Below are 10,694 nucleotides of genomic sequence, written 5' to 3' on the forward strand. Positions count from 1 at the left end.
GTACTATGTGTAAGAAATCTCATGTTCAATTTGCTGTCGTTGTCCCGTTTGCTGAAAGCTGGAGTAAAAGTAGATTTCAAACCAGATCGAGCAGTGTTGTCCAAAAACGGTGAAACTATAGCTGTGGCGATGTTGCGTGGAAGTCTGTTTTATTTGAAGATGGTCAGTGTAACACTAAGTTCGGCAATGCTAGCGAGAGGTAAGGAAGATGAGCTGCAGCTGTGGCATAAACGGTTCGGACATTTAAGCTTCAAGAACGTACGACGCCTGAAGCAAGATTAAATGGTTTAAGGACTTGGTGAACTAAATGGTGAAGATGGATTTTGCGAGTGTTGTGCTGAAAGCAAAATGATCCGGTTACCGTTCAATAGAAGTCGACCAAGGACAACAAGACCACTTGAGCGTGTTCATACGGATGTCTGTGGCCAGATTACACCGAGAACAGTAGATGGGTACCGGTACTTTGTGTCGTTTATTGACGAATATACCCATTTTGCTGTAGTCTATTTGATGACACGGAAATGTCAAGTCTTTGAGTACTTCAAGGTGTATTCAAGTGGAATCGACCGTTGGCTACACCCCTCAACATAATGGAGTTGCAGAGAGATTCAACCGAACAATTGTGGAGAAAATGAGAGCAATGCTTGCAGAATCCGGTGCACAAAAATCTATGTGGGGAGAAGCGGTATTATCCCGTATAGGCCTGAGTGAAAGCAAAAATACTAAAACCCTCACCACTCAGCGAATTCTTAATGGATTCAAACTATTTTTGTCAGTTTACTGGCCCACATATCTAGTTTCTAAAAGTGGCCAGAGGAACTCGGAAATATGCCTGTGGCCGGAGTTATTCCGGTGGGTCACTGGGTCAAGTCGGGTGGAAAAAGGCTATTTCTGGGACATGCCAAGTTATCTTTATTTGTTTGCAATGACAATCATTTTAAGTTGCATAAATCATTAAGATCTGATATTCAACATAACAAATGAAGAGTTTTGCACCGTTTAAAACTTACCGGATGTGGCCATTCGGACGTAATGACCGGAAGAACCGGCTACATATTTATTGGATACTAAACCGTTTCAATTCTTGAAAAATAAAAATCAAACATAATTGTGCACTAAAATGCGTTCCCATAAGCTTGGTATAGATGTTCAGATACACATTGACCACTTTATCGTAAGTTTGAGGCGTTCCGGGGCCCGAAAATGGTCATTTGTGGGATCAATCAAATGCAAAACTCATAGTTATCAATCGTTTCTCAAAAAGTTTATACTGATGCAATTTTCTTAAAATTCCGTCATATAGCGACCACATCCCAAGTAACCATAAGTAGAGTGCCTGTAAACAAGAGTGACGTCATGTTCCAGTTTTGACAGGTCTCCTGCTCGATTGGAACGCGGATTTGTATGGAAATGACAGTTCACCGCTGTTCCAATTTTGACATTGACGCCACTCTTATCTAGATCCACTCTGACCATAAGCACTAATAATAAGCCCTTAATCAGCATCATAGATGCGTACAAGCATTGTAATAGCACCACAAATGCTTACAGACCTTATAACAGCACTTCCGCTGCATAGAAACCCTATTACAGCATCATTAATGCTTCTAAGCCTGATGCCTACAGGCATTAAATAAGCACTATATTGGCTTTATATTCGAATACAGGGCATGTTTAAATGCCATCCAGTGTTTTGACAGATATACCACGTGCTTTGTGTTTGCATATAGTGGTAAGAGGGAGTCAAACATAAATCTTCTCACTACTACAGGTTTTATGACGGGGAAAAGTGATGGTTTAAATTGGTCACTTTTCTTTCCAATACTATTCATCTTATGTGGCCGTAGGAGCAAAGGAGCAGGACAACAACTCAACAATACGGATGTCGCAGGTTCGAGACGCAAAATGAGGAATTTCATCATCATAAAACGAAGATCAAAATGTGGCAATTGCAAGTCCTCAGATGGATGAAAACTACCAAAACGAATATGTCTGATACGAAGAAGTACTATCTATATCATTTTATTACATTTTTTGCATACTATTAGAGGTTTCCATTTTCATTCATTCATTTATTTAACTCATGTACCAGTTGCTTGGGCGCATACGCGAAAGCTCTCTGACTGCGTACGCGAAAGCACAAAATATTCGCCCTAAAAACCTGGCGAAAACAACTGACGTTTCTCACGTGGCCTTATATCAGCATTAGTGGTGCAGAGAAGCACGGTTATATCTTGGCACTATAATGGCACGCTATTTCGCCTTTTCTGGCATTATAATAGCATTATATGCGTATATAAAACTGACATGCATCAAATGATTACCCTATATGCGCATATAATGCTGTTACCGTGCCGCATTATCGTGTTTACTGTTTAGTTGGGATTATAGCCGATTCCGGAAATTATCTGTAACTTGATATTTGCCTATCTCCAGGGGCACAAACGCACAGTACCCTTTTCACCCCACCTGACCCAGTGACCCACCGGAATAACTCCGGCCACAGGAATATTTCCGAGTTCCTCTGTCCACTTCTAGAAACTAGATATGTGTGCCAGTATACTGACAAAAAATCATTCGAATCCATTAAGAATTCGCTGAGCGATGAAGGTTTTAGAATGTTTGCTTTCACTCACGCCTATACGGGTTAGATGCGGTTTACACGACAAATCGAAGCCCAACTAAAGCCCTGAAAGGAAATAGCACCCCAGCTGAACGATGGCACGGCGAGAAACCAGATGTAAGTAAGCTAGGAATATTCGGTTGTTTGTCATTTGCGTGGATTCCAAAGCAAAAGAGGAGTAAGTTAGACGTGATTGGTCAACGTAGCGTGATGCTGGGTTATCCATCGATTGGTTATCGCCTATGGAGTATGAAAACGAGTAAAATGTTTGTTGCACGAGACGTTAAATTTGATGAGTCAAGTTTCCCATTCAAAACACCGGAGGATGAAGAGTTTGCGAAACTAGTAATTCCGGAAGTTATCCCCAACATTGCTGAAATGGTCTAATAGAGAAATAGTAATTTGGAATGTGGTGAACAATATTCACACCGAATTTTTCAAAACAATCTGTGGATTGGCCCTTTTGAATATGTTGTTGGTCTTGAATTTCCCATAGCTTTAGCAGTGGGTCAGCGCAATTTTGACAGTCCATTTCCACACCTCTTTCGTCGGCGGCAGCGAGAACAAGAAGTAAACAATAAAGGGGAGACCAAAAACATGCTTCAAAGCCGACGGCAGTAGAAATCGCAGTGAGCGCAGAAAATCGAGTTTAATTCCCAGTAAAACCATCCCAGGAGAGATGAGTTCCGGTTTGTGGCTCCGTTTGCGTTTCGCCCTCGAACGCTTCGAACAAATGTTGCCCAATTTGTTCGGATTTCCGGGCGGCCGATTCCCACCGACGGGTGAGTGTTTTTGTTGCACATTGGATTTTGTATTTACGTAACGTGATGTGACGGAATGGTTGAACTTTTCAGGTGCCTTGGCGTTGGTCGGAACCGAAGGAAGTCGATTGCCACTGGATTCCGGGAAAAGTTTCAGTCTGAAGGACTTGATTGGCGATGGGATCTTGTGGGCCGTCCCGAAGCATCGTCGCACGGTTGAGAAACGACTGAAGCGCAAATACGGCAGCCCGCAGTACAAGCTGAAGATTTTCACCCCGAAGACACATCTGCGCATTTGCACTTCATGTGGAAGTGATCACGAAGTGGGAGTGCTCTGCCCCACATGCTACAAGAAGGTCCGCGAAGAAACGGAGCAAATTCAGACGAAGATTCAAGCCAAGCTGGGATTGGAACCCGTGGACAAGGAGGTGGTTGTCCTGTACGATCGCGAACGGGATGAACAACCGGAGGAGTTTTGGCAGGGCAAGCGCATAGTCGAGATGGAGAAGTCCCGGCCAGTGTGGTTTAGCAAGAACCTGTTGCAGAGAACCACTCAGCAGCCGGCTGATACGGCGGAAGTTAAGCCCGAAACGGAAAAGCTGGGTTGAAGGAGGTGGATCCATTTAGTAAATAAAGATGTTCTTATCGATGAATGACTAGCTAAGTTTTATTTACAACGGAAGAAACGCGTTTGGTCAGGGATCGTTTCTGCAGATGATTGAAATACGCCGATCTTTGTCTACTTTGCGGTCTTGGAAGATGGAGTCATCTCCCGCCAGTATTTCGTGGGTGAATTTGTAGCGCGCTGTGTCTCTGAAATAACGGTGAACATAGATTAAACGAGGCTGATAGCGACGGAGTATCTCATAAATAGGAACTTTAGGAATTGCGACAAGTAGATATTACTCGTGTCATTACAAGCTCTACAGGAATTTCATCAATAATTTTTACCCAAATTCTTATAAGCATTTGTCCAGAAATTCCTCAAGATTTTTCGAAGGAATAATTAAACTAAATTTAAATTAAATTAAACAAATTTGTGAGTTATTTAAGACTACTGCATAGCATATCTCTAGATAAATCACTAAAAGAGTTCTTAAAGCTTCATCTATGAATCTGATAAAAAATTTCTGTTGAATAATCGCGTACGTCTCTGAAGTTTCTCTAGAGCCTCTAGAGAATGCAAAGAGAAAGAGGAATTGTGACTTTGAAGACCATTTTGGTCAAATAAGAGAAAAACATACTCTAGAGCCCTTGCATTAAAATAGAGACCAATTCTAAAAAGAGACCTGCTACCAGCCTTGCCTAGGGTTATGATTTCATTAGTAACTTACTTCATTATATACAGGGACCGTCTAGCCAACAATACGTCCGACCAATACTTATCATCTCGATTACTAGCAAAAATCTGACGATATTCCGCATTGGTCTGCTCTTCGTCGTTAGTTCGTACAAGTCGCATCACCGAATCCGACAAAAGGCTAATGCCAGCGATTGTCGTTCCACAGTACTGAAAGTACATCATTAGTCATAGAGGAAGCTTCAACCTAGGTCACACTTACCCTAACGCTGTCCACGTGAGGCTTAATCACCCCCTGCTTGGCCAGATCCAGCACGTGAATGTAAGGCAGGGTCTCCCCACGGAAAGCCACCTCTTTCACGCGGTCGAAAATCGCTCGATTCGCGGGATACCAGTGCTTCCGTTCGGTTTCCCGATACCCGTGGATGGCATCGTCCCAGTGGTCAAATTCATATCGCATCCGCTTCAGGTACGGTTCGATTTCCTGCAGTAGCGATTGCTCTTCCTCCTCCGTAATGAAGTCCGGCAGCACCGTCATACCGGCGAGGAACTGCTGCCGGTCGTCCTGCGACCACTGACCGTGTAATGTTAGATAGGACGGAAGTTCTAAAAGGTAATTGGGAATTAGGTAACCGAATGTTTCAGGATTGTCGTTTGTACTTACGAAGCTTATCGCAGTTATCGGACGATTTCACCGCAGAACACATCTTCCGAACACCACTTGATCCATGAACGGATAACCGTCCCGACACTAACTTCACTACTAATTGACATTTTGTTAGCATAAATCTCATATTTAATTATAATTTTTATGTAAAACTATTGAATCACCAGAAAAAAAAGTAAACCGTTTCGATTGGTGTTTTTGTTTTGCAAATCAAACAAAAACAAAATATAAACAGGCCGGTTTCAGGGCTGGTAGTGGGTGGGTATCAAAAATGGCAACTTTAAGCGTTATGAAATTTGTGAAAAACCCAGTGGAAAAGATCCCGCATAATCACGAACCATTTGTCCACTGTTTCCCGTAATGTACACAACAATTTACGACAATTTCTGAACCATTTCAAATAACATCATAAATAACAATAAATCAACCATTCTGTGAACGGTTTTAACAGTTTGATGAACGGTGATTGAGAAAATAACAGTATGGGAAATAGGCGGTTAAGTTATGTCACCATAAAAAATCGCCGATTTTTCCGAACAAAATTTTGGATTTACATTTCGTCAAATGGTGGCTATATTATCCATTTTTCATCCAATTTACTGTTAGGGGCCCAGATAGCCGTAGCGGTAAACGCGCAGCTCTTCAGCAAGACCAAGCTGAGGGTCGTGGGTTCGAATCCCACCGGTCGAGGATCTTTTCGGGTTGGAAATTTTCTCGACTTCCCAGGGCATAGAGTATCTTCGTACCTGCCACACGATATACGCATGCAAAAATGGTCATTGGCACAGTAAGCTCTCAGTTAATAACTCTGGAAGTGCTCATAAGAACACTAAGCTGAGAAGCAGGCTTTGTCCCAGTGGGGACGTAACGCCAGAAAGAAGAAGAAGATCCAATTTACTGTAATGCAAATAAGTTTAAAATTGTTTTACCAAAAAATTCAAACAAAAAGCCTAATGTATGTGTTATTATTGGTTTACTGTTCGTTATTGTATTTTAACCCTTTGCAGTATTGCTGCTTTGCGTTAATACCATACAAATTTATTAATGTAATTATATTGGAAACATGGTAGGAAATAATGAAGCAAGAAAGTACATGTAGCAAAATTTTACTTCAGTTGAAATCTATTAGGCTGCAGTAAATTTTGACCACCCGTAGTTCCTGTTTCATTATTATTTAAAATAAATCAACATGAATATTTTCATAATATCATAATTAGTTTCAAAATACTCTCTTGTTTTATTCCAACATATAAATAAGTCAGGTGAGTGGCATATATAGCTAACACATAGCCTCCCCGGAGAGATTCGTGATGACATCATCCGGTTCATAATTTCAATGTGCTGGATCGTAGCCGCGATTGTCCCCATTTCATATCAGGTCCTGAAAGATAACAACATGTTATAGAAAACGTTTTTATGATCCTAAATAATATCACTTACCAAACAAAACAACATCCTTATTTGCAGTCTTCGTATACCATGACTTCCGGAAATTTCTTCTACTGATCGAAATACTGAATGAACTGCCAGATATTGGAAGCGTATCCTCCGGCTCCGGTGAAATTTCAGCACAGATGAATTGAGGATTAGCAGCACAGTTTTCCAACTTGGTACACACTTTCGGCCAGTCGGGCAACAAACTTTTTTACAGACAGCAGGAGTTTTTTTTATTGCTACTTTTTCAAACTGCAATTGATTTCTAAGTTCTTAGCTTTTTTGCTCTTTTTCACTGAACCATGGGAAAACATGACAGCGTTGGCAGCAAAAATATAAGTTACGCACACTATGATGGATTTGACTGTTTGCCAAATTATTACAATATAGTAATTTACGGTGGAATGTCTATGTGTGAGTGTGTTGGCGTTGTTTCAAACACAACCATTCCGCAAATTGTTGTGGTAATGTTTTACCATTTCCCGGTTCCATGTTGTATCACATTTAAGCGACTGTTTGTGGAACATTAACCGTTACCAATAAGAGATATATACTGTAGTGAATGTAAGGAAAATTGTAGATTTCTATGCGGGATGTGACTAAAAAGTGACTCCAGAATGAATGAATGCATAGAAAAGATAGAATGTTCCTCAAAATCAATACATAATTATGTGGTAAACTGCAGTAATTTAAAATATTTCTGAAAGCGAAGTAGGCTGTCATTGAAATTTGTACTAGGCATCGATGATTGTGGCTAATTCGTCTAACGATTGCGAATTGAAGAAAATCACTTGGTTTTGCACTGACATAGCTGAAAAAGTATCAGCATACTTTCTGCATGTAATCGCATGTAGTGATACTTTTCTGAATCAATATTATTTTTAATGACTGAGTTTTATCGCTTTGAAATTGTAAGCTGCAAAATCAACATGGCTGTCAAAACGAATGACGGGCTACTTAGCCTTCTTAAGGGGACACGTGAGACCGTGTTATTTTCCCTATCTTTCGTCTCACTCTACATTTTCGCATCGATATATGGAGTGGTTCTTGGGATTATGATGACGTCCCGTGCGGCCTCAAGGCGAAGTAGGCCGTCATTGAAATTTGTACGCGTCGTTGATGATTGTGGCTAATTCATCTCACGATTTCGAACCAAAGAAAATCAGTTGGTTTTTCACTGACACACCTGAAAATATATCAGCATACTTTATGCATGTTAGCGCGTACAGTGATACTTTTTCAAGCCAATATAAACTATCAAGACTGAGTTTTTCCACTTTGAAATGCAAGCTGAAAAGTCATCATTGTTGCCAAAACGAATGACGGGCTACTTACCCTTAACAGTATTCTGTCCGGATCAATAAACATTGGATTTAGTTACTCCTCCTTAGAAATCAATAGATGTATACCATGGTACACCCGGATAAAAACGTATCATTCAGTGAATGGAATAAACCATTAAAGTACAATCGCAGACAGACGTTTAAGCAGGAACAAATTTTTTCAAAATTCCTGTGTAAATTCTACCGTGGTGTCACCTAGGGAGCAAATTGCTGCAGTACAGTGACAGTTTGTAAAAGCACGTGGCTTCATCTTCTCGCTTACCATCCAGTCCACCACCCACTGAACAAAACTATCAAAACAATCACTTCAAAAATGATTCACACAATTGTGATACTTTCACGCCAATTTATTTTACATGAGTAACGATCATTCAAGGGTGTTATACTAGCATGAATCTGTGAGTAAATTAAATGCCAACTTGTGGTAAAAATTACAATGGATTTTATTGATTTTTACATGAGAAATTGGATCCAAAAGGGAACATCACCCACCCAGCCCAAAACAAAGGTACATAGTTTTTAGCGTTGAGCACGCCGGCTGTGGGAGCGGTTGTGTGTCGTGCTGTCAACGAAATGTGATCGGGGTGGTGGCGGGACGCATACGCCACTAACGCCATCTGTTAGCTGATTGCCACTTGGCGAATTGTGGCGGCCATGTTTTTACACAAGTGGCTGAGTCTAACTTGAACGTCTGTCTGCGGTACAATATAACGTATTGTATACAATACAGCGTATTGTAATTGAATGTCGAAGCAATATTATTCTTGTTTGGATATACAATTCAAAAACAATATAATATATTGTAACAGAACATTGTATTGTTTTTAATTGGTTTTATACCTTACAATTTTGGTCAAATTCCTATTTTCGCGTAAAACAACTGTTGCTTTTTTCTATGTAGCTTTGCTGAAAGAAATAAACAAAACAAGTTCAGAAAGCAAGAAATGTTGGGTGAAAAATATTTAAAAAGTAAAAATAAGTAGTTTTTTAGAAGTCACTTGACATTAGCTGTAACGACGAATGCAACCATGATACAGTTCGTTGAATTGTTTTTGTATTGTACAACAATACACGAATTGCTAATCAAGACAATACATGAACATTATATCGTATTGTATTTTCAAAATGTTTGTATGAGAAAATATCTATATTTGTATTGTTACGATACTTAACCACCCATACATTATATTGCAAAAATCTCATATACCATACAGTGAACTGTTCAAAACAATATAATGTACTGTAATTGTATTGTCATTTTACATATACTGTATTGTATTTCCAATATATTGAATGGTACTGTTACAATACGTTATATTGTTTTTGTATTGTATTTTTTATTCGGGCAAGTTGTCAAGAAAATTATTTCAAAGCTATCTTGAGTGAAGACAATTATCAGTATGGAATTCATTTCAAGATAACTGTGCCATGGTACGTACAATGTCAATAGGAGACTTCTTTGGACGCTTTTTCTTCTTCGTCTTTGAAAACAGCATCTATCTGTTTTGCTGGTCTGCTCGATAAGTAGACGGTCTGACAGTTCGATAGGTAGATTTGGTTTCACTCTTCACGAACCCTTCATTTGTAGACTCTGGGTACGTATAAGGGTTCATTCAAATATTACGTAACGCAAAATTTGTCTGTTTCAGACCCCCTCCCACCCCTACGTAACAGCTTTTGTATGGAAAATTTATAATTTTTGTATGGGCCGTAACACTATGTAAGACCCTCTCCCTCCCCCTATGGCGTTACGTAATATTTGAACGGTCCCTAATAGAAATAGTAGTACACTCAAAAAAATCCAAACGTCATTGCTACGTGAAAAATCACGTAGATCATTCCAAGTTCATTTTACCTCCACTTCACCTGACTAAGATAAAGATCACTAAACCATTCATAACCACCAAATAGTGTTGGAGTAGTAACCTGCGATCTAAGTAATTCCGTATCTATGAGCAACCTTAGTAACCGTTGTATTCCTGGATAAATAGTTGTAATAAATTTTCATTCCTTGTTCAGACTTTGACCACTACGCAAGTGTTTTATTTCCATTCACAAGTGGTTATGGGCCCAGAGTTGGTCATAGCCTGAAAAGTACGAGAATTTTTTCGATTTGGAAGCCATGATCCCGAGAGGCGATGAGCAAACCGTTGGTTCTGGAAGCGGCACGAGCGGAAGTACGAGGACGGCATCTAGTGGCGTAGGATTACCGACTGGTGGTGATGGTCTGCGGCCCGGAGGTGTTGTGCGTGCCTACGGAAACCCTGTGAACCTTTCAAACATGGAAAAGCTACGTGGACAGGAAAATTACGCATCATGGGCCTTCGCTATGAAAATGACGCTGATTAGAGAAGGATCCTGGCGAGCTGTGAAGCCATTAGAGGGGCAGGCAGTTGATCCGGAGACGTCTGAACGAGCATTGGCCGCAATCTGCCTGAGCATAGAGAAGAACATCTACAGCTTGGTAAAAAACGTTGAAACCGCGAAAGAAGCATGGTAATGGGAATGGAAGCTTCGGGCATCGAGTTGACGGCTGACCTTGTAAAAGCGAAAATACTTCAAGATG

The 10,694-nt window shown here is 40.3% G+C and overlaps 2 protein-coding genes across 2 annotated transcripts; one reads left to right on the forward strand and one right to left on the reverse strand.

Moving 5' to 3' along the window:
• The first annotated feature begins 3,183 nt into the window (after nucleotides 1-3,183).
• Nucleotides 3,184-4,040, forward strand: LOC110674796 (39S ribosomal protein L32, mitochondrial). The gene is made up of 2 exons (XM_021839154.1): nucleotides 3,184-3,405; nucleotides 3,478-4,040. Exons 1-2 carry the CDS (start codon nucleotides 3,303-3,305, stop codon nucleotides 3,990-3,992), a joined length of 618 nt encoding a protein of 205 aa, XP_021694846.1. The 5' UTR covers nucleotides 3,184-3,302; the 3' UTR covers nucleotides 3,993-4,040.
• LOC110674795 (alpha-ketoglutarate-dependent dioxygenase alkB homolog 7, mitochondrial) lies at nucleotides 4,027-5,571 on the reverse strand. The gene is made up of 4 exons (XM_021839153.1): nucleotides 5,349-5,571; nucleotides 4,947-5,290; nucleotides 4,719-4,894; nucleotides 4,027-4,197 (listed from the first exon to the last, which is right to left on the reverse strand). Exons 1-4 carry the CDS (start codon nucleotides 5,476-5,478, stop codon nucleotides 4,080-4,082), a joined length of 768 nt encoding a protein of 255 aa, XP_021694845.1. The 5' UTR covers nucleotides 5,479-5,571; the 3' UTR covers nucleotides 4,027-4,079.
• Nucleotides 5,572-10,694: the final 5,123 nt, after the last annotated feature.

This window comes from Aedes aegypti, chromosome 1 (genome assembly GCF_002204515.2).
Source record: "Aedes aegypti strain LVP_AGWG chromosome 1, AaegL5.0 Primary Assembly, whole genome shotgun sequence".
NCBI lineage: Eukaryota > Metazoa > Arthropoda > Insecta > Diptera > Culicidae > Aedes > Aedes aegypti.

Bases quoted from the DNA above. Each gene is read 5' to 3' on its own strand.
- LOC110674796 (XM_021839154.1), top strand. From the start codon at position 3,303: ATGAGTTCCGGTTTGTGGCTCCGTTTGCGTTTCGCCCTCGAACGCTTC. The intron at 3,406-3,477 runs GTGAGTGTTTTT...TGAACTTTTCAG, and splicing joins CGGCCGATTCCCACCGACGG to GTGCCTTGGCGTTGGTCGGA.
- LOC110674795 (XM_021839153.1), bottom strand. From the start codon at position 5,478: ATGAGATTTATGCTAACAAAATGTCAATTAGTAGTGAAGTTAGTGTCG. The intron at 4,895-4,946 runs GTAAGTGTGACC...ATGTACTTTCAG, and splicing joins CTCACGTGGACAGCGTTAGG to TACTGTGGAACGACAATCGC. The intron at 4,198-4,718 runs GTAAGTTACTAA...CCGTTATTTCAG, and splicing joins CGGTCCCTGTATATAATGAA to AGACACAGCGCGCTACAAAT.